Source organism: Leuresthes tenuis, unplaced genomic scaffold, assembly GCF_036924035.1.
Source record: "Leuresthes tenuis unplaced genomic scaffold, fLeuTen1.0.hap1 SCAF_18, whole genome shotgun sequence".
Classification (NCBI taxonomy): Eukaryota; Metazoa; Chordata; class Actinopteri; order Atheriniformes; family Atherinopsidae; genus Leuresthes; species Leuresthes tenuis.
The window spans coordinates 1240202-1263122 of record NW_027325372.1 but is presented as its reverse complement, the minus strand read 5'-3'; the positions used below and the strand labels follow the sequence as shown (position 1 = coordinate 1263122).

General features: G+C 47.9%; 3 protein-coding genes across 4 annotated transcripts; 1 reads left to right on the top strand and 2 right to left on the bottom strand.

Moving 5' to 3' along the window:
- Positions 1-10: 10 nt before the first annotated feature.
- On the bottom strand, positions 11-4454 carry LOC140275687 (XK-related protein 8-like). The gene is made up of 3 exons (XM_072371212.1): positions 4116-4454; positions 3303-3493; positions 11-2012 (listed from the first exon to the last, which is right to left on the bottom strand). Exons 1-3 carry the CDS (start codon positions 4406-4408, stop codon positions 1285-1287), a joined length of 1212 nt encoding a protein of 403 aa, XP_072227313.1. The 5' UTR covers positions 4409-4454; the 3' UTR covers positions 11-1284.
- A 6303-nt stretch (positions 4455-10757) lies between these two features.
- On the bottom strand, positions 10758-13652 carry xkr8.3 (XK related 8, tandem duplicate 3). Its single transcript, XM_072370258.1, has 3 exons — positions 13055-13652; positions 11911-12098; positions 10758-11801 (listed from the first exon to the last, which is right to left on the bottom strand). Exons 1-3 carry the CDS (start codon positions 13378-13380, stop codon positions 11050-11052), a joined length of 1266 nt encoding a protein of 421 aa, XP_072226359.1. The 5' UTR covers positions 13381-13652; the 3' UTR covers positions 10758-11049.
- Positions 13653-15842: 2190 nt separating this feature from the next.
- Positions 15843-22581, top strand: LOC140275689 (uncharacterized). Of its 2 annotated transcripts, XM_072371214.1 has the most exons (6): positions 15843-16033; positions 17155-17294; positions 18776-18885; positions 18963-19177; positions 19265-19342; positions 21739-22581. In XM_072371214.1, exons 1-6 carry the CDS (start codon positions 15927-15929, stop codon positions 22202-22204), a joined length of 1116 nt encoding a protein of 371 aa, XP_072227315.1. In that variant the 5' UTR covers positions 15843-15926; the 3' UTR covers positions 22205-22581. The 2 variants fall into 2 exon arrangements, with proteins under 2 accessions (XP_072227315.1, XP_072227316.1); XM_072371215.1 differs by lacking the exons at positions 15843-16033; positions 17155-17294 and adding an exon at positions 17332-18372.
- The last annotated feature ends 340 nt before the right edge of the window (positions 22582-22921 follow it).

Sequence of the window (22921 nt, the reverse complement as noted above, 5' to 3'; positions counted from 1 at the left end):
CTGTAAAGTTGATGGAAAAATACAATTATAAAAACATAACTTTGGGAGAATAAACCTGCAGATTAGCTGCAGGGAGCTGAAGCTCCGGCTTTGGAGGAATGTTGTGAAACGAGGAGGAAGCTGGAACACTTGTTCACACAGGCAGCAGCAGCTGATGAATCATATGCTCCCCCCCCCCCGAGGGAGGAAGTAAACAGCTGGTTTCTGTCTCTGCATCATTAAACCCTAAAAACTAACCTTTACTCCATAACATGGCACATGTGTTACCATGTGGATTTAGTTCAGTCTCATATCAAGGCAGCTTAAAGATGATTATAAACCAATTTATTGTAATATAATTATATTAAAAAGCCTTTCCTGGCTGAGGAAAACAACTTTTCCTCCAGCTCCATTGAATCTGCTTCATGAGAAGCTAAGGTTCCGATCCTCCGGGGAAGTTCCGATCCCCCGGAAAGGTTCCGATCCTTCTCGAAGGTTCCGATCCCCCGGAAAGGTTCCGATCCTTCTCGAAGGTTCCGATCCCCCGGAAAGGTTCCGATCCCCCGGAAAGGTTCCGATCCCCCGGAAAGGTTCCGATCCCCCGGAAAGGTTCCGATCCTTCGGGAAGGTTCCGATCCTTTCGGAAGGTTCCGATCCTTTCGGAAGGTTCCGATCCTTCGGGGAGGTTCCGATCCTTTCAAAGGTTCCGATCCTTCTCGAAGGTTCCGATCCGATCCTCTGGGAGGTTTCTAACTGAGTAAAGGAGCTGCAGAGCTTCCTGAGACATTCTGACTAACACTGTTATTTTCATTATTTAAATTTGGTCATATATTACATCTTATTACACTAATATATTATATATATTCTATATATCACATTAAAATATAAATAATTTGGCTCCCTGGAACAGCCTGATGAGCTTCTTCGTGACATTTTTGTGGAATATTGTCAGCTCAGTAAGCTCCTCCCACTTTCTGCACCTCTTGGGTCACCTGACGACCCGTTTCTCCTGCTGCTCAGTTGGTTCAGGTGCAGATTAACAGGGTTTGTGGGTATAAAAGCGCCGTGTGGACAGGTTTTGGGCGGTCTGCGGGGCAGGCAGCCTTCACCTGCTCGGGGTTCTGAGGACGCAGACTCGCCCTCCTCACAGGGTTTGGATGAGTTACAGTCGTCTGTAACATCTGTTTAAGGAGCCTCTTACAGCAGAATTAAAGAAATAATCTATATTAAAACATTTTCTTTAAAGAGAAACCAGAGGACTTGTCGGACAGGAAGTGCTCGGGTGAGTTTGACCTCCGCAGCGGGTCAGGAGTAGAAGTTCTCGGCCAGCATCTTCATTCTCTTGTTGCAGTGAGCTGGCTGGCTGGGCAGGCTGCGGCCTGTGACATCACAGATGGCCTGTGACATCACGGGCCCGTCCGTCTGGTCGCCCTGCAGCCTCTCGCTGCTGTCTCCTCTCAGCTCCTCCCTGCGAAGGTTCGGATGGAAGCGCTTGTAGTAAGCGATCTTCAGCAGGAGGCCGAGGACGTAAAGCGCGACCACGCAGGCGGCGGTGATGGCCGCGTACACGGGTGGGATCACAAAGTAAGGCGGGTCGGTGGTCATCTTCCAGCACCACACGCTGCAGAGGATGGAGATGTCGAGCAGGACGCCGCTGTGGTACAGCAGGGTCCGGTTCCTCGTCTTCCCCTCCACCACGTTGAACCAGTCGAAGTACCAGATGAGGCCCACCGTGGCTCTGTAGAGCCACTCGCCCCCGGGACTCTCCATGAACGCCGTCCCGGAGCGCCAGGCGCAGAAGAACAGAACCAGCCAGGAGCAGAAGAAGTGCGTGAAGATGAAGCAGGGCAGCACCGAGGCGAAGAGCGCGAGGGCGACCAGGCGGGACGAGAGGAGCAGCAGGTTCCACAGGAAGTAGACCACCGAGGAGCCGACCCGCTGCTTGGCCTTGGCGGGCAGGAAGGAGCGCAGGCAGCGGTGGTAGGTGGTCACGCAGAAGGCGACGGCCGACACCGACCCGATGGCCTTCAGCACTGAGGAGGAGGAGGAGGAGGAGGAGGGGCATCATTAAGTGATATTAACTGCACAGACCAGAATAAACTGGAACCACAGGCTGCTATACAACAAATATTTTTTGATAAAATACTGAGCTCCAGAGAGTAAATTATAAAAGACAAAAGATACAATCAAACCAAACATGAGATGGTTAAAAAGAAAACAACCCTGGGACTAGACTGCGGGGGGGGGGGGGTTGAACTTATGCACAGCAAGATAAAACATCACAAACAATTTCTGACTGAAACACACTTAATTTACCTATTCACAGCAATCTTAAAGTGACACAATAAAGCACACATGCATAGGGCCGCAGTGCCATGCAGCCCCCCCCCCTTAAAGATGGCAGAAAACTATAACATAAGAAAAACTAACCTGCCCAAATGATGAATTAAAAACAAACTCAAATCAAATAAACCTGGGAAAACAGTGGTCGTTTTTTTAGACACATCTCCATTGAAAACCTTTCTCACCGGAACATAATCCTTCATTCCAGGCATGCAGGGGCCTCCTTCTTGGCTGAAGTCTTTAAACAATCATTCAACAGATCAGTGATCAGATCCCAACACAGAATGCCAGCTCAGCTTCAACCAAAGCCTCAGCTCAGCTGCTCCAGGTGTGTCAGGCAGGAAGAAAGGCCCAAACGAGCCTTCCAGCCCCAAGTTCTGGACTTCCTGTTCCTCCCTTCCACAATCAGAACATTCAGTCAAAAACCATCCTTTAAAGAGGTTAAAGGGCAGTTTCCTCCCCTTTAACAGCTGCCTCGTGCACCTCGTGCACGCTCAGGAGGGGGATTGGATCAAAGAGTTTCGCTGCAGTCTGTTGGGCTCCTGTTTTAATCATCTCTGCATGAACTGGACCAGCGAGTGTTTCTATTTGCTGGGATTTGCTGCTTTATGAATAAAATAAATGGAGGAACCAAAGCAGCTGTCACTGTGACCATCAGCTGCTTAAAAGCATCTCAAACCCACCGGGTTCTGAACCCTTTTAACACACGACCCACTGAAAATGGGGACTGGATAGTGTAGTGGTATAATTGCCACCTTTTGTGTGGGAGATCTGGGTTCAAATCCCCTGCATGGAAGGTATTACCTCCAGTAGGGGTCCTCAGACCCTTACCCTATCTGCCTACCTGTAAGTCGCTTTGGATAAAAGCTGTTAAATGCATAAACATAGATAAGTTGCAGCTGTTGCTGAGGAAGAAGTTCCTGAAGCTGGAGCAGCTTTTAGATCTGAGCTGCCTCTGGGCAGCAGGCGTTCAAACACACCTGTGACGGGGTCCAGCCGGCCCTCCCGCAGGATGACGGTGAGCATGAGCACGAGCTGCGGCGCGCTCTCAGAGAACGTCTCGATGATGCGCAGCATGCTCAAGTCGTGGCTCAGGTACACGGCAAAACCCTCAGGGTCGTTTTGCTTGGAGTAGAGGCTTCTCACAGAAATCTCCAGCACGCCGGCGTGCCTGTGGACAGAAATCAGCCGATTTAATGACGAAGAGTCAAAACAGGAAGCTGTGACTCGTGTAACATGATGTGATGTTAAGTCTTTACTTCTAAGTGCAGCAAATCCTGCTTCTGACATATTCATTTATTATTTTAGTATTTTTATAGAACTGAAAACATTAAAACTGACTTTTCATCTATTAGTGAAACGTTTTTATTGATTGTTTCATTTTTCTCCTTTAAGGGATTATTTTGATTTTGATAATAAAATAAAATAATAATACTTTGATGATTTTCTAAACTAATTATATGTAAGAAACTATAAAAAATAAAGTAACGAACAAAGAATACACAGAACTTTGATAAATCGAAGTAAAAATAAGCTTTAATTACTCGTGTTATTCATGTAAATATCTGTATTTGTAATATTCAGATATTTTTACACGCTTTCAGTTCTGTGGTCTGTTATTATATAAAGTGTGTGACCTGTAAACTGAACACAATCAGGCTTAAAAGTGTTTTATTCGTTGAAATGTTCGGTGTTTCGCATGTTCTGGTGAAACTTCCTGTAAAACGAACCCCTCACAGCTCGCGGCTTTAAGGCAGAACAGCTGATGAGAGAAGCAGCTTCTCTGAACACACCTGACGTAGATCCCCATCTGCAGCACATGCAGCAGCTTCAGTCTGCGGCTCAGCCGTCGCTCCACCTCGGTCTGCATCTCAAAGCTCTCGTAGCTGTACCAGAACCAGCTGTAGACCTGCACCAGCACCGAGGAGCCCACGAGCAACAGCAGCAGCACAGCCAGGCTCACGTATTCCTCCTCCTGGTAGAAGTTCACAGCCGCCCACACGTCCAGCCCGACGTCCAGCAGCAACAACGGAAGGCCCACGCAGGTGAAGAAGAAGTCCACGGGGGAGTACGTGAACACGGCCATGGTTCTGCTGGCCTGAACCGACCCGCCCTGAGACGGAAACTCGCAACTGAAAGTAAGACAAACTGGAGCCAAACTTTGGACCGGACGCTCCACCCACAGCTGCAGCCTTAAAGGCGCACGCACACGCAGGCGCGTTGACTCAGGGCCACAGGAGAAGGTCAGGACTTCTGTTTCAGGTGGACATTGATCAGCTGAAACTGGCTGAATGATCACGTGAGCTTTATTTTCTGTACATTCAGGTTGTAAAACAGCTGTTACGCACGTACGCACTAACGCACGCACACCAACATGTTCAAACCGAACTGAACTTTAAGTGAAGCACTTCAGGCAGAAACTGACTAAACTAAATAAATTAATACATCAAAATTTACTAATTAAAAGTTATCAGAAAATGTTTAAAATGAGTGTCGAATACTTCCGCGCGTGTCGAATACTGACACGCGTGTCTAATACTTCCGCGCGTGTCGAATACTGACACGCGTGTCGAATACTGACACGCGTGTCGAATACTTCCGCGCGTGTCGAATACTTACGCGCGTGTCGAATACTTACGCGCGTGTCGAATACTGACACGCGTGTCGAATACTGACACGCGTGTCGAATACTTCCGCGCGTGTCGAATACTTCCGCGCGTGTCGAATACTGATACGCGTGTCGAATACTGACACGCGTGTCGAGTACTTCCACACGTGTCGAATACTCCCACGGGTGTAGAATACTGATACGCGTGTAGAATACTGACACGCGTGTCGAGTACTTCCACACGTGTCGAATACTCCCACGGGTGTAGAATACTGATACGCGTGTAGAATACTGACACGCGTGTCGAATACTTACACACGTGTCGAATACTTCCGCCGTGTGGAATACTGACACGCGTGTCGAATACTTCCACACGTGTCGAATACTGACACGCGTGTCGAATACTGACACGCGTGTCGAATACTGACACGCGTGTCGAATACTTCCGCCGTGTGGAATACTGACACGCGTGTCGAATACTGACACGCGTGTCGAATACTTCCGCGCGTATCGAATACTGACACGCGTGTCGAATACTTCCGCGCGTGTCGAATACTTCCGCGCGTGTCGAATACTGATACGCGTGTCGAATACTGACACGCGTGTCGAGTACTTCCACACGTGTCGAATACTCCCACGGGTGTAGAATACTGATACGCGTGTAGAATACTGACACGCGTGTCGAATACTTCCACACGTGTCGAATACTTCCGCCGTGTGGAATACTGACACGCGTGTCGAATACTTCCACACGTGTCGAATACTGACACGCGTGTCGAATACTGACACGCGTGTCGAATACTGACACGCGTGTCGAATACTTCCACACGTGTCGAATACTGATACGCGTGTCGAATACTTCCGCGCGTGTCGAATACTTACACGCGTGTCGAATACTTACACGCGTGTCGAATACTTCCGCCGTGTGGAATACTGACACGCGTGTCGAATACTTCCGCGCGTGTCGAATACTGACACGCGTGTCGAATACTGACACGCGTGTAGAATACTTCCACGCGTGTGGAATACTGACACGCGTGTGGAATACTGACACGCGTGTAGAATACTGACACGCGTGTCGAGTACTTCCACGGGTGTAGAATACTGATACGCGTGTCGAATACTTACACGCGTGTCGAATACTGACACGCGTGTCGAATACTTCCGCCGTGTGGAATACTGACACGCGTGTCGAATACTGACACGCGTGTCGAATACTTCCGCGCGTATCGAATACTGACACGCGTGTCGAATACTTCCGCGCGTGTCGAATACTTCCGCGCGTGTCGAATACTTCCACGCGTGTCGAATACTGATACGCGTGTCGAGTACTTCCACACGTGTCGAATACTCCCACGGGTGTAGAATACTGATACGCGTGTAGAATACTGACACGCGTGTCGAATACTTACACACGTGTCGAATACTTCCGCCGTGTGGAATACTGACACGCGTGTCGAATACTGACACGCGTGTCGAATACTTCCGCCGTGTGGAATACTGACACGCGTGTCGAATACTGACACGCGTGTCGAATACTTCCGCGCGTATCGAATACTGACACGCGTGTCGAATACTTCCGCGCGTGTCGAATACTTCCGCGCGTGTCGAATACTGACACGCGTGTCGAGTACTTCCACACGTGTCGAATACTCCCACGGGTGTAGAATACTGATACGCGTGTAGAATACTGACACGCGTGTCGAATACTTACACACGTGTCGAATACTTCCGCCGTGTCGAATACTGACACGCGTGTCGAATACTGACACGCGTGTCGAATACTGACACGCGTGTCGAGTACTTCCACACGTGTCGAATACTCCCACGGGTGTAGAATACTGATACGCGTGTCGAATACTGACACGCGTGTAGAATAATGACACGCGTGTAGAATACTGACACGCGTGTCGAATACTTCCGCGCGTATCGAATACTGACACGCGTGTCGAATACTTCCGCCGTGTGGAATACTGACACGCGTGTCGAATACTGACACGCGTGTCGAATACTTCCGCCGTGTGGAATACTGACACGCGTGTCGAATACTGACACGCGTGTCGAATACTTCCGCGCGTATCGAATACTGACACGCGTGTCGAATACTTCCGCGCGTGTCGAATACTTCCGCGCGTGTCGAATACTGATACGCGTGTCGAATACTGACACGCGTGTCGAGTACTTCCACACGTGTCGAATACTCCCACGGGTGTAGAATACTGATACGCGTGTAGAATACTGACACGCGTGTCGAATACTGACACGCGTGTCGAATACTTACACACGTGTCGAATACTTCCGCCGTGTGGAATACTGACACGCGTGTCGAATACTTCCACACGTGTCGAATACTGACACGCGTGTCGAATACTGACACGCGTGTCGAATACTTCCACACGTGTCGAATACTGATACGCGTGTCGAATACTTCCGCGCGTGTCGAATACTTACACGCGTGTCGAATACTTACACGCGTGTCGAATACTTCCGCCGTGTGGAATACTGACACGCGTGTCGAATACTTCCGCGCGTGTCGAATACTGACACGCGTGTCGAATACTGACACGCGTGTCGAATACTGACACGCGTGTAGAATACTTCCACGCGTGTGGAATACTGACACGCGTGTGGAATACTGACACGCGTGTAGAATACTGACACGCGTGTCGAGTACTTCCACGGGTGTAGAATACTGATACGCGTGTCGAATACTTACACGCGTGTCGAATACTTACACGCGTGTCGAATACTGACACGCGTGTCGAATACTGACACGCGTGTAGAATACTTCCACGCGTGTGGAATACTGACACGCGTGTGGAATACTGACACGCGTGTAGAATACTGACACGCGTGTCGAGTACTTCCACGGGTGTAGAATACTGATACGCGTGTCGAATACTGACACGCGTGTCGAATACTTACACGCGTGTCGAATACTTCCGCCGTGTGGAATACTGACACGCGTGTCGAATACTGACACGCGTGTCGAATACTTCCGCCGTGTGGAATACTGACACGCGTGTCGAATACTGACACGCGTGTCGAATACTTCCGCGCGTATCGAATACTGACACGCGTGTCGAATACTTCCGCGCGTGTTGAATACTTCCGCGCGTGTCGAATACTTCCACGCGTGTCGAATACTGATACGCGTGTCGAGTACTTCCACACGTGTCGAATACTCCCACGGGTGTAGAATACTGATACGCGTGTAGAATACTGACACGCGTGTCGAATACTTACACACGTGTCGAATACTTCCGCCGTGTGGAATACTGACACGCGTGTCGAATACTTCCACACGTGTCGAATACTGACACGCGTGTCGAATACTGACACGCGTGTCGAATACTTCCACACGTGTCGAATACTGATACGCGTGTCGAATACTTCCGCGCGTGTCGAATACTTCCGCGCGTGTCGAATACTTCCACGCGTGTCGAATACTGACACGCGTGTCGAGTACTTCCACACGTGTCGAATACTCCCACGGGTGTAGAATACTGATACGCGTGTAGAATACTGACACGCGTGTCGAATACTGACACGCGTGTCGAATACTGACACGCGTGTCGAATACTTACACACGTGTCGAATACTTCCGCCGTGTGGAATACTGACACGCGTGTCGAATACTGACACGCGTGTCGAATACTTCCACACGTGTCGAATACTTCCACACGTGTCGAATACTTCCACACGTGTCGAATACTTACACGCGTGTCGAATACTTCCGCCGTGTGGAATACTGACACGCGTGTCGAATACTGACACGCGTGTGGAATACTGACACGCGTGTCGAATACTGACACGCGTGTCGAATACTGACACGCGTGTCGAATACTGACACGCGTGTCGAATACTTCCGCGCGTATGGAATACTTCCACACGTGTAGAATACTGACACGCGTGTCGAATACTGACACGCGTGTCGAATACTGACACGCGTGTCGAATACTTCCGCGCGTATCGGATACTGACACGCGTGTCGAATACTTCCACACGTGTCGAATACTGACACGCGTGTAGAATACTGACACGCGTGTCGAATACTCCCACGGGTGTAGAATACTGACACGCGTGTCGAATACTTACACGCGTGTCGAATACTTCCGCCGTGTCGAATACTTCCGCCGTGTCGAATACTTACACGCGTGTCGAATACTTCCGCCGTGTGGAATACTGACACGCGTGTCGAATACTTCCGCGCGTGTCGAATACTGACACGCGTGTCGAATACTGACACGCGTGTCGAGTACTGACACGGGTGTAGAATACTGATACGCGTGTCGAATACTTACACGCGTGTCGAATACTGACACGCGTGTCGAATACTGACACGCGTGTCGAATACTTCCGCGCTTGTAGAATACTGACACGCGTGTAGAATACTGACACGCGTGTCGAATACTTCCACACGTGTCGAATACTTACACGCGTGTCGAATACTGACACGCGTGTCGAATACTTCCGCGCGTGTAGAATACTGACACGCGTGTCGAATACTGACACGCGTGTAGAATACTGACACGCGTGTAGAATACTGACACGCGTGTAGAATACTGACACGCGTGTCGAGTACTGACACGGGTGTAGAATACTGATACGCGTGTAGAATACTGACACGCGTGTCGAGTACTGACACGGGTGTAGAATACTGACACGCGTGTAGAATACTGACACGCGTGTAGAATACTGACACGCGTGTCGAGTACTGACACGGGTGTAGAATACTGATACGCGTGTAGAATACTGACACGCGTGTCGAATACTGACACGCGTGTCGAATACTTCCGCGCGTATCGGATACTGACACGCGTGTCGAATACTTCCACACGTGTCGAATACTGACACGCGTGTAGAATACTGACACGCGTGTCGAATACTCCCACGGGTGTAGAATACTGACACGCGTGTCGAATACTTCCGCGCGTGTCGAATACTTACACGCGTGTCGAATACTTCCGCCGTGTCGAATACTTCCGCCGTGTGGAATACTGACACGCGTGTCGAATACTTCCGCCGTGTGGAATACTGACACGCGTGTCGAATACTTCCGCGCGTGTCGAATACTGACACGCGTGTCGAGTACTGACACGGGTGTAGAATACTGATACGCGTGTCGAATACTTACACGCGTGTCGAATACTGACACGCGTGTCGAATACTTACACGCGTGTCGAATACTGACACGCGTGTCGAATACTGACACGCGTGTCGAATACTTCCGCGCTTGTAGAATACTGACACGCGTGTAGAATACTGACACGCGTGTCGAATACTTCCACACGTGTCGAATACTTACACGCGTGTCGAATACTGACACGCGTGTCGAATATTTCCGCGCGTGTAGAATACTGACACGCGTGTAGAATACTGACACGCGTGTAGAATACTGACACGCGTGTAGAATACTGACACGCGTGTCGAGTACTGACACGGGTGTAGAATACTTCCACACGTGTAGAATACTGATACGCGTGTCGAGTGGGGAAGTCGGCGATGGAAAAGACGACAGTGATTTTTATCAATAAATCAGCATCGGAACACTTTTTTATTTTCTTTAAAAACATTGAACATTAAATCCGAAACAAACTGAGTTTGAACACCTCTCTGATTATTTTTGTTGCCACATTCTTTTCCTTTTTGAACCATTTATAGAATACTTCCAAACGTGTAGAATACTGACACGCGTGTCGAATACTTCCGCCGTGTCGAATACTTCCACGCGTGTCGAATACTGACACGCGTGTCGAGTGAGGAAGTCGGCGATGGAAAAGACGACAGTGATTTTTATCAATAAATCAGCATCAGAACACTTTTTTATTTTCTTTAAAAACATTGAACATTAAATCCGAAACAAACTGAGTTTGAACACCTCTCTGATTATTTTTGTTGCCACATTCTTTTCCTTTTCTTTCTTTTTGCTGTTTCAGAGACATCGTATCACCACGGTAACATAAATAATAAAAACATTCTGTGGACGCAGCTGGTTCACCTGAGATTAAATTCGCCCTGAGGTCGTCCTGCTCCGCTCAGGTACTTTATTCCCTAACTAACACAGAATCCTGTCTGGTGGCGTGTGCTGAACAGGAACCAGTCCAGTAGCGGCCGGGTCACACACGGGTCGACTCGGTTCCGTCTGAGCGGGCGGCGGCTCTGACGGCTCCTCGCTCCGTGTAAAAATGGCCGGCGTGGCAGGCCATGCGTTTGTTGAGGAGCCGGAAGGACGGGGCGTCGTCCTGGATGGAAACGTCTTTGAAAGACACCTCTGCGTCGGGCAGGTCGTCGGGCAGCCCCGGGGCCCTCGCCGGGGGCCTCCACAGCTTGGGGTGGAAGCAGCAGTAGTAGACGGCTTTGAACACTAGTCCCAGCAGGTAGATGAGAGGCAGAGCGACGAGCAGCGCCACGCCGTACGCCTCCGTCTGCACCGGGTCCCTGTAGCACCACCACGTGACCAGCAGGACGCCGCCGTCCGTGGTGATGAAGGAATGGTAGATGAAGCTCCTAACGCGCGTCCGGCCCTCCGCCACGTTAAACCAGCTGAAGTACCAGATGAGCCCCACGGTGGCCCGGTACAGCCACTCCCCGCCGGCGCTGTCCATGAAGTCCGTCCTCTGCAGACACGCCCACAGCACGAAGACGGGCCACAGCAGCAGGAAGTGGGCGGCGATGAACCCGGGCAGGACAGAGGAGAACAAGGCGAGGGCCGCCACACGAGGGCCAATCAGCAACAGGTTCCACAGGAAGTAGATCAGAGAGGAGCCCCAGCCCTGCTTGGCTTTGTCCGGGAGGAAGGAGCGCAGCGAGCGGTGGTAGTCCACCACCATCCAGGCGATGGAGGTGGTGGAGGCGGCGATGCTCACAACTGCAGGAACACAAGCAACAGGAAGTGAACAACACACACGACTTCCTGCTTCTGGTTACTTCCCAGGCGGTTTAACACCTCAGAAGCGTGCGGAACAGGCAGAACTCACACTGAACGGTCCGGGCCCGGTTGGTGCGCAGCATGACGTAGACCATCAGGATGAGCTGAGGCGCGCTCTCACAGAAGGTCTCGATGAGGCGCAGCATGCTCAGGTCGTGCGTGAGGTACACGGCGTACTCCGAGCCCTCCTGCTTCCGCCACCACACCCTGAAGCCCTGACGGATGGCTGAGATGTGTCTGCGAGCAGAGAGGAGACAACCTGTCACGATGCGTTAAACATCACCTGAGCCTGTCGCACCTGTGAACTCCTCATGCAGCCACACCCGAGTTCTCACACCGACAGGACGCCACACCTGTCCACGGGACTCAAACTATGAGGTTAGATTCACTCAGAGTTCATGTGAACAAACCAGGACATGCATTGATCCAGATTATAGATTACTGAATTTACGTTTGTGTGAAACTTACACTACAGGAAAGATTTAGTGTAAAAAAAAATATGCAATTTTGTTACGGTAATGAACATAAAAACTAAAATTACTGTATCAATAAAAACATTTCTGAATGTTTACACTATGTAACTATATCTGAACTATCAATAGAACATGCATGAAAAAAATAAAAGCTCTATCTTTCATACATATTCAGTTATCATCGATTGAAAATGTGTTACGGTAATGAATTTATTTGGTCAACGACTCAATAAAACATTCCGAAAATGTATTAAAGAACGTGTATTGATCACTAATTTTAATTGAGTCAGTTAATTGAGACCCTGCTTAATACTAATAAGAGAAAAAAATAGCAAAATTGACCTAAATTTGTTTTTGAAAAAGTTTTTGCAAATTTGTTTTTGCAAAAGTTAGGACAGTTTCGTGAGAATCACCCACCTGTGAAATCACACCTGAGTTCTCACACTGACAAGACGCCACACCTGTCCACGTGACACAAACTATGAGGTTAGATTCACTCAGAGTGCTCATGTGAACAAAGCTAAATTTGTTTTTGCAAAAGTTAGTTAGGACAGTTTCGTGAGAATCACCCACCTGTGAACTCCTCATGCAACCACACCTGTCCACGTGACACAAACTCAGAGTGCTCATGTGAACAAACCAGGACATGCATTGATCCATTATGAGTGGAATCAGAAACAGAACCCGTGCAGAACCTCCGGCTCAGACCCCGGTGTTTACCTGCAGAGGAAGCCGAGCTGCAGCACATGCAGCAGGCAGAACAGCTTCACTCGGTCGCCGCAAAGCACGGTTCCTCCCCCGGTCTCCCCGCTGAATCCCGGCAGCTCTCGGTCGTATTTGAACCAGAACCAACTGAACATCTGGACCACGACAGACGACAGGACCATGAGGCCGACCAGCACCCCGAACCAGAAGAACTCCCCGCGGCAGTAAAACTCGGTGGCCACCCACACGTCCGAGCCCCAGTCCACCAGGAAAGTGCACACCCCGATCACGGAGAACATGAAGTCGATCCAGGAGTACTTTGAGATTGTTCCGCGCTCCATCCTGAGCTGCTCGGCTAGCCGGATCACCGCGCGACCTGTTGCACCGAAGCTAGCATCCAGCTAACGTCTCGGACCGTTATTTTCCTCCTGAAGCAGCTCCACGTTCGTGTCTCCGGAGGCGCCAAAAAGTTGCCTGGACTCTAACATTTGAGCAACTTTACAGCACCAGCGTGACGGCAACATTCAGCAACTTTATGTGACGAAAAAGTTTTCCACCAAGGTTAAAAATAAGATCCACGGAGGAGGAGGAGGAGGGGCGCGGCTAGTTTGTTTGTAATTTTTAGCCCCGCCCACCGTGGTGATCAATCCGGGACGAGCAGGATTAAATTTTCAACCACCTCATGCATATTTAATGAGATTAATCGATTAATATACTCTTATTACTGCTTTTTATCTATTAATCTGCAGATTGTTTGAGTGATTTTTCAAGAAAAGTTCAACTTATAAATTATAAAATAGAATTCTTTGTTTTATTTATTTCTCAAAATATTCAAATCAGCTTTTTTAATGACGCCAAAATCATTTAAATACAGAGAAAAGACAATATTTAAAACGTCTCAACATTTTAACTTGTATTATCTTGTGATCTTTATAATCTGACATCGGTTTTTGGCTTTTCTTTAATTAATTTGCACATAATCGTCTGACATAAAACAACATAAAGTTAAACAATTGTGCTTGAAGCCAAGAAGTCACCTATATCCGGGTAACAAAATTCAACAAGACGCACTTTAAGAAGTCCCAATAAAGTAAAGAATCTTACTAATCAAACAGGTTCTAAGATGGTTCTTGTGTAGAAAAAATACTGTTCACTTTTCCAGGTTCTCTCCAGCTTCCTCCCACCGTCCAAAAAACACACGTCAGGTTAATCGGTGACTCTGAATTGATCCTAGGAGTGAGTGTGAGTCTCTGTGACCCTGTGATGGACTGGTGACCTGTCCAGGTGTCCCCCACCTTTCACCCAATGGCAAATGGATGGATGGATCCTTGATTGGGTATTGATTAGGGGAAGTCTAATATACAATAGAATCATTTTATTGTCACTGTAGAACATTTTTAAAACATTTAACAGCGAGATGCCGTTGGCAACTCTTCCATTCAGCCGTGAAACACCAAAAGACAATGACTAACTAGAGATAAACCACCAGTAAAAGCAAGAATGAACATTCGGAGAAGCAAGGGAAATAAATACTGAGGTGGAGATAAATACTGAGGTGGGTATAAATACTGAGGTGGAAATAAATACTGAGGTGGAGATAAATACTGAGGTGGGTATAAATACTGAGGTGGTATGTACAGGCCTCAGGTATTGATCAAAAGAAAAGCAGTAAATAGTAAACAGGGCAAAAAAGAGCAGTAAATTGTGCAAATTGGCAGTAAAACAGTACAAAAGCAGATAAAAGTGGAGAATAAAGTGTAAACACCCTGACTTCAGTCGGGGGAGTGGGGGTGGGTGAGGGGTTTCTGAGCCTCCTCTTTCAGGGGGGGAGGAGAGGCGGCTCTGACAGCCTGAGGGTAGAAGCTGGAGTCTCTTGGCTTTGAGTGTCAGATATCTGTTGCCCGAGGTGGTGGGACAGTAAGGATGGGGTCAAAGCTGATTTTTCCGGCCTTCTTATTAAGTCGGTCAGTGTAAATGTCTGTGAGGGGGGGCAGAGTGGTTCCAGGGAGCTTCTCTGCTGTCCTCACCACCCGCTGCAGCTCCCTCCTGCCCCCTGCTGGGCAGCTGCTGAACCACACTGTGCTTCATCAGGATGCTCCTGTGGAAGTTAACCAGCAGCCTGATTTAAAAGGCCTGATTTCCCCAACTGCAGGAGATGTTGGTGGAAAATTGTAAAATAATCTACAATAAAACTCCCCAGATCTGTTAAAACTTATTTAAGGGTTCAGTGTACCCCAGAAGTGGGAAATCTGTGTGAAAACATGATTTATTCTCTCTCTTAACTAGGAACAAACCTTTCTCAACAGTCTTTAAATTAATTTATCTGAAGAAGCAGCTAATCTCTACTCTGTCACCTCTGACAGAGTCAGACTAGTGGGTTCCTTCTATGTAGTTTATTGTTAGCTTTTTGTATAGCTTGTTATATCTTCATTTGTAAGTCTTTGGATAAAAGCATCTGCTGAATACATAAACAACAACATAAACATAAACTAAAAAATACTTCGGTTGAATATTGATCCAACCTAGAGAAACAAAATTAATATTTTAGATTTACGCTGTGGGTAAATTTCCAGCTGTGGAGGGAAATTCGTAAAACGTAGAAGTTATTGGTGAGAAACTTTAACCGGGTTGTAAACCAGGAAATCTGGTGTCTTCTCGGTTCTCTGAATTTTCGTCGTGGCGGATTAAAGCTTTAGAATCCCAGCTGTCCGCGAATGCAGCATAAACCTTTTTCGAACGTGTCCACCTGAACGTTTACGCTCAAGGCACGCACGCACGCACGCACGCAGATTAAGACACGCCCCCTGAAACCGCGGCAGTGCTCTTCTGTTAGCTGCCTCGCGCCTCCTCCTTGTGCACGTTTCGGTAGCTCACACAGGCTAACAAAATGTCGCGGGTTTACATCGGAAGGTTGAGCTATAGAGCTCGGGAAAAGGACGTGGAGAGGTTCTTCAAAGGCTACGGGAAGATCCTGGAAGTCGACCTGAAGAACGGGTAAAGTGTTTGTGGAAGCGGTCGCGTGAACAGGCCGCGCGCTGCAGAGAACCAGCACCGGGCCTTGCTGATGGAAACGGGCCTGGAATGCTAACGCTAGCTTCCTGGCGCGTTCCATATTTACCAACAAAAGACGTCGAAAGTGGGATTTTGTGATATATATGAGCTGTATTTAATTAACTTTTGCTATTTTTCGGCCTAAAACCGAAGGGTAATATCGATCAGCAGCTCAGGTTATTGTTAGCGCTTCGTCGACCACCGCTAGCTTAGGCTAAGCTAATGTTGGACGTGGCAAAGTCACAGTCGGCTATGTAATGCAGGCTAACCGTTATTGTACAGCTGCAGTCACATCTTTATTTAACTCTGCCTGCGAAGCTGCATGTGTGCGCGGGCTCGGGTTATGACTCGTTTTGTTTACCTTAAGTCATTGTTGTCCGGTGAAGCTAATCTGCACGAGTCGTTCCGCTACGATTAATAGATGGAGCTGCTTTGTTTGGCAGAGTTGAGTGAAATATGACCACATGAAGCCATTTAATCTACATCATTTATCCAAAAAAACATCTAAAAATATATGTATTTCAAGGCAAAAAGGGGAGAAATATTTTCCCAAAATCTACGGATCTATTCAATAATATTGATTTAATCTCTGAAATAGGAAATGGCTTCAGTTAGAAAGTTTGAGTTCATGCTTTTAATCATATAAGGAAAGATAAAAGATTTAATAATTAAGAAATAAATGTGGAATAAGTTATTTTTGCTCTCAGTGGTGGTTAAGTATAATAATAAATTTGGATGGAAAGGTGACGCAATATAAACGGATGCAGTTCATTAATGATTTATATTCACAGATAACAAATAAAATTGAGCTTTTTTCATTTTTATCTCATGAAGTCTGGAACCTTCTGATTTTGGATGTTGACAAAAGCTTCTAGAACTTATTTCTATTTAATTATTTTATTTAATTATAGGAAATATTAACAATCAAAGGAAAATTAGATAAATGTCTGTCATAGAAAGTGATGATAATATGAACTTCTGGCTGTTATTGGCCAGAATATCTGGATCTGAGGCGCAGGGGAGTGTTTCTCGCCGTTCTGACCCTGTGTCCACGTGTTTTTCAGGTATGGCTTTGTTGAATTCGATGACCCCCGTGACGCAGACGACGCCGTGTACGACCTGAACGGCAAAGAGCTGTGCGGGGAGAGAGTGATTGTGGAGCACACGAAGGGGCCTCGCCGTGACGGGGGCTATGGTGGGAGGAGTAAGTTTCCCGGGGAGTGTTGTGTTCGTTTCACCTGAATGATGTCGATGAGCTAATGAGCGGCACTTTGAAGCTGGTCCTTGGTGGCTGATGCACACAGAATTTATATCATAGTGAACTTGGTACATTTGGGGGGCTTTTACAGCTGGGGGGGCTGCATATTCCAGTCATGAAATGCTTTGTTTGCGTTTCGGTTCCTGTTTGAAGTTCTGCTTCCACTTGAAATTTGGTTGAACCGTAGAACCATGTAAGACCCGGTTTGCTTCCCACCGTCGGGTCACTGCAGACGTTTGGTGCATTCAGGAGACGGTTCACCCCCCCCAGGCTGTTCCTGCAGTCTGAATATCAGCTTAAAGCAGCTGTTTAACACAGCTGGCAGCAGTATAAATGCTGCCTTTAAAGCCGAAGGCGGCTCAGATCTTGTGTTCTTCCTCTGCTGGTTCGGGTCCTTGTGGAAGCTCGGGTTTTAATTTGTGACCCCGCCCTCAGACTCTGGTTCTGGGATCTGATCTGGGACCCGTTTTCCTGCAGAGATTTGGTTCGAAAGCTGTTTAAATAAGTAAAGAACCGGTTCTCTGAACCAGAACCATCTCAGCACCTCTGAAGCGGGTTTTTATGTGACATGATTAAATTTGTGTGCATCAGAGCCACCAATGACGTAGAACATCTGTTAGATGATAGCAGTAATTAATTTACATGTGATGTGGGGAAATGGCTTACTAACAAACAGGAATATGACTGTGTTACGTAAAAAATATTGTCAAATATTTGTCAAATATCATGTAATCTATTGCTGTCTTATTCCGTTTTTATTTCATTTAAACTGATTGTCAATTTAAAGGTAAAGATTTAACAAAGAACCTCAATGTTTTAATTGAAAGAGTCCTTTGCTGACTGCCTGCCCCTATTGCTGGCCATGGTGTCCCCCCTTTCCAAGAGTGTGGTTTGACCATTCTGGGCCCCTGGGCAGACCAAAAAAGGGAGCCATTGTGAATGAAGACCGCTTTTCCCATTAGGCCCAGGCCGGGTGGTGAGGATGCCATGGGGTTAGGAGCAGATGTGGGTTCAGCTCTTCTAGGTGCCTGAAAAGAAACATGTTTTCTAACAGTGAAATGTTGTTAGATAGGATAGCTTAGACTCTTACTTTAGTTCACCGTAAGTACTTCCTCCATCAGTTATGATTTAATTTTCTTTCTTTTACTCCTTTTTATGAAATAGGCCCATTGAACATCTACCAAAGTTTGGTATCTGCAGTTGTTGCCTTAAGCCTTTAACTACAGATGTGTAGAAATAAACTTTAGGGTCTTTTAGGGTTAAATGATTTTTCTTTGATTATCTTTTTCTCCTTTTTGCTTTTCCCCTTTGTTTTTTTTCCCATTGATACATTATTGTAGCGTATAGCTTGGAGTTTAGAATGACTGCACAGTTCCGGTCCACTTCCGGTGCTCATTGTTCCGTCTGTTTCCTTGTTGCCTTGAAAGGTGGATATGGGCGCTGGGGCGGCAGAGACCGGTACGGCCCGCCGGTCCGGACCGATTACAGGCTCATTGTTGAGAATCTTTCCAGCCGCTGCAGTTGGCAGGACTTAAAGGTACGAATCTGTCCTCAGGGAGCTGGTGGCTGCAGGACCGGTTCTGCTCGGTTCTGACCGGTTCTGTTTCTCCGCAGGACTACATGAGGCAGGCGGGGGAGGTGACGTACGCCGACACCCACAAAGGGCGCCGGAACGAAGGCGTGATCGAGTTCAGGCAGTATTCTGACATGAAGCGAGCGCTGGAGAAGCTCGACGGCACAGAGGTGAACGGCAGAAAGATCCGGCTCATCGAGGACCGTCCCGGCGCCAAACGCCGCCGCTCGTACTCTCGCAGTCGCAGCCGATCCAGGTCAGAGCGCTGGTTCTTTTTGTCCCGAGAAGGCGGGTGGAGCTGCAGGAGAGTAAGCTGATGGTCACATGTCTGGTGTCTCTGCAGGTCTCGCTCCAGAAGTCGTCGTTCTCACAAGAGCCGCAGCCGCAGTGAGAGCAGCAGCCGCAGCCGCTCCCGCTCCAGGTGAGATTCACGCCTCAGGCGCCGACTGATGACGTCACCCCCTTCCTAAAAGGAAGCGTCGCATTTTAAGAGTGTGAGGGATGAAATGTGATGACATCATCCCCTTTCTAAAAGGAAGCTTCACATTTTAAGAGTGTGAGGGACGAAGTTTAAGCGCCTGATTTAAATGTGATGACATCATAGCGCGGCGGCGCCTTGGACTCTTGGACACTTTGCAAAGTGATAAACATGATTCCTTCACAATGTTTCCACTCTTTAAAGCAGGGATGTCAAACTCCGGTCTTAAAGGGCCGCTGTCCTGCAGGTTTTAGCTGTTTCCCTGCAGGTTTTAGACGTTTCCCTGCAGGTTTTAGATGTTTCCCTGCAGGTTTTAGACGTTTCCCTGCAGGTTTTAGATGTTTCCCTGCAGGTTTTAGCTGTTTCCCTGCAGGTTTTAGACGTTTCCCTGCAGGTTTTAGCTGTTTCCCTGCAGGTTTTAGCTGTTTCCCTGCAGGTTTTAGACGTTTCCCTGCAGGTTTTAGATGTTTTCCTGCAGGTTTTAGATGTTTCCCTGCAGGTTTTAGACGTTTCCCTGCAGGTTTTAGACGTTTCCCTGCAGGTTTTAGACGTTTCCCTGCAGGTTTTAGACGTTTCCCTGCAGGTTTTAGACGTTTCCCTGCAGGTTTTAGACGTTTCCCTGCAGGTTTTAGACGTTTCCCTGCAGGTTTTAGATGTTTCCCTGCAGGTTTTAGATGTTTCCTGCAGGTTTTAGCTGTTTCCCTGCAGGTTTTAGATGTTTCCCTGCAGGTTTTAGACGTTTCCCTGCAGGTTTTAGATGTTTCCCTGCAGGTTTCAGATGTTTCCCTGCAGGTTTCAGATGTTTCCCTGCAGGTTTCAGATGTTTCCCTGCAGGTTTTAGACGTTTCCCTGCAGGTTTTAGATGTTTCCCTGCAGGTTTTAGATGTTTCCCTGCAGGTTTTAGACGTTTCCCTGCAGGTTTTAGACGTTTCCCTGCAGGTTTTAGACGTTTCCCTGCAGGTTTTAGACGTTTCCCTGCAGGTTTTAGACGTTTCCCTGCAGGTTTTAGACGTTTCCCTGCAGGTTTTAGACGTTTCCCTGCAGGTTTTAGACGTTTCCCTGCAGGTTTTAGACGTTTCCCTGCAGGTTTTAGACGTTTCCCTGCAGGTTTTAGACGTTTCCCTGCAGGTTTTAGATGTTTCCCTGCAGGTTTTAGACGTTTCCCTGCAGGTTTTAGCTGTTTCCCTGCAGGTTTTAGCTGTTTCCCTGCAGGTTTTAGCTGTTTCCCTGCAGGTTTTAGCTGTTTCCCTGCAGGTTTTAGCTGTTTCCCTGCAGGTTTTAGCTGTTTCCCTGCAGGTTTTAGCTGTTTCCCTGCAGGTTTTAGCTGTTTCCCTGCAGGTTTTAGCTGTTTCCCTGCAGGTTTTAGCTGTTTCCCTGCAGGTTTTAGCTGTTTCCCTGCAGGTTTTAGCTGTTTCCCTGCAGGTTTTAGCTGTTTCCCTGCAGGTTTTAGCTGTTTCCCTGCAGGTTTTAGCTGTTTCCCTGCAGGTTTTAGCTGTTTCCCTGCAGGTTTTAGACGTTTCCCTGCAGGTTTTAGACGTTTCCCTGCAGGTTTTAGACGTTTCCCTGCAGGTTTTAGACGTTTCCCTGCAGGTTTTAGACGTTTCCCTGCAGGTTTTAGACGTTTCCCTGCAGGTTTTAGACGTTTCCCTGCAGGTTTTAGACGTTTCCCTGCAGGTTTTAGACGTTTCCCTGCAGGTTTTAGACGTTTCCCTGCAGGTTTTAGACGTTTCCCTGCAGGTTTTAGACGTTTCCCTGCAGGTTTTAGACGTTTCCCTGCAGGTTTTAGACGTTTCCCTGCAGGTTTTAGACGTTTCCCTGCAGGTTTTAGACGTTTCCCTCCAGGTTTTAGACGTTTCCCTGCAGGTTTTAGACGTTTCCCTGCAGGTTTTAGACGTTTCCCTGCAGGTTTTAGACGTTTCCCTGCAGGTTTCAGATGTTTCCTTGCTTCAACACACCTGATTCAGATTAAATGAATCTCTTCTAAAGATACATTCTGCACAAAGCAGCTAATGAGGCATTGATCTGAATCAGGTGTTTTGGAGCAGGAAACTTCTAAAACCTGCAGGACAGCGGCCCTTTAAGACCGGAGTTTGACATTCCTGCTTTAAAGTAACTGTCTGAAAATGCTGCCTTTCATAATTTAGACTTTTTTCTTAAAGGTATCATGAAAACATCTGGTGTATGACGCAGTAATCTCTCCTCAGTTGGACCTTATTAGTACAAATCTGTGTTATTCAGTTTTTATTCGAGCAGAAATATAAAATGTTTTCTCTGCTGTCGAACCTTTTTGTGTTTAAAACGTAGCATTGACTAAAAACCGCTGCTTCTGTTGTCCGCAGAGCGGCTTCTCGCTCCCGCAGCCGATCTCACAGCAAGAAAAACAAGAGCAAGAACAAGAAGGAGGAAGAAGAGCGCAGCAACGGTGCCGAGAAGGACGAAGACCACAGCAGGAGCCGCAGCCCCAAGAGCAAAAAGAGCAAGAAGGACGGGAAGAAAACCAAGAAGGACGACTCCAGGTCCAGGTCCAGATCTCGCTCCCGCTCCAGGTCTCGCTCCAGGTCCCGCTCCAGGAAATCTGTCTCAAAGGGCGGCGAGCAGCCGAAGAGCGACGACGAAGCTGGCGAGCCCGAACGGGCCTCCCGGTCCCGCTCCCGCTCCCCCGAGGAGTCCAGAGCCATGTCCAAATCCAAGTCCAAATCCAGATCCCCTTCACCTGCCAAAGCCCGCTCCCGATCCGCCTCCCGCTCAGAGTCCCGCTCCAAATCCCGCTCCCAGTCCCGCTCTCGCTCCCGTTCCCGCTCCTAGTTCAGGTTCTGGACTGTGAGCCCGCCCCAGTGTCCCCCCCGGCCTGTATCTACATTCCCCGGACCCCCCAACACCACCCTGCCTCCAGTTTTTGATAAGTAGCTGTAGAACACAGGCACTCGTGCTCAACGTCTTTTATGCACATGCTCCTCTTTTCATTTGACTTTTACTCAACATATTTTTTCATTAGAGGTGTTTGTAAAATAACGAGGTGTGATCTGAGTTTTATAAGTTGAACTGATGGTATGTGTCTTAGCCTTTTTTAATTCGATGTAGAAGCATTCTGTTAACATGCTGGGAGGGAACATGTTGCAGCATCTCCTCACCTTCGTGGAATCCTTGTACCATTTTGTTTCAGATTAAAGGGTATGTTCTGAGCTCTGTGTCGGTGTTTTTATTCCAACTGTAACCTCCGTGAATCGGACACCTTTATAACGTGTTTATCTGCAGTAAAGATGCAACATCTGATGCCTTTATGCACCGTGACATGTTCCGTAAGCTCAGAAACATTCAGACATGGCTGCATTAAAGGAGCTTCACCTGGAAGATGCTTTAAAAGCATCTGAAAAAGGCTGAGATAAAAGCAAAGATGTGTGAACACGTTTAGAAACGCACACACACACCTGCACTTATACACAGAAATGCATTTACACACATACACACTCATTTACACACATGCACACGCACACACACACCTGCACTTATACACAGAAATGC

What these genes read in the sequence shown, in the direction of transcription:
- LOC140275687 (XM_072371212.1), bottom strand. Translation starts at nt 4,408, where the DNA reads ATGGCCGTGTTCACGTACTCCCCCGTGGACTTCTTCTTCACCTGCGTG. An exon ending in CAGATGGGGATCTACGTCAG is followed by an intron (nt 3,494 to 4,115) that starts GTGTGTTCAGAG and finishes TTCTGTCCACAG; the next exon opens with GCACGCCGGCGTGCTGGAGA. An exon ending in CCGGCTGGACCCCGTCACAG is followed by an intron (nt 2,013 to 3,302) that starts GTGTGTTTGAAC and finishes CCTCCTCCTCAG; the next exon opens with TGCTGAAGGCCATCGGGTCG.
- xkr8.3 (XM_072370258.1), bottom strand. Translation starts at nt 13,380, where the DNA reads ATGGAGCGCGGAACAATCTCAAAGTACTCCTGGATCGACTTCATGTTC. An exon ending in CAGCTCGGCTTCCTCTGCAG is followed by an intron (nt 12,099 to 13,054) that starts GTAAACACCGGG and finishes CTCTGCTCGCAG; the next exon opens with ACACATCTCAGCCATCCGTC. An exon ending in CCGGGCCCGGACCGTTCAGT is followed by an intron (nt 11,802 to 11,910) that starts GTGAGTTCTGCC and finishes GTGTTCCTGCAG; the next exon opens with TTGTGAGCATCGCCGCCTCC.
- LOC140275689 (XM_072371214.1), top strand. Translation starts at nt 15,927, where the DNA reads ATGTCGCGGGTTTACATCGGAAGGTTGAGCTATAGAGCTCGGGAAAAG. An exon ending in GAAGTCGACCTGAAGAACGG is followed by an intron (nt 16,034 to 17,154) that starts GTAAAGTGTTTG and finishes CGTGTTTTTCAG; the next exon opens with GTATGGCTTTGTTGAATTCG. An exon ending in CGCAGTCGCAGCCGATCCAG is followed by an intron (nt 19,178 to 19,264) that starts GTCAGAGCGCTG and finishes GTGTCTCTGCAG; the next exon opens with GTCTCGCTCCAGAAGTCGTC.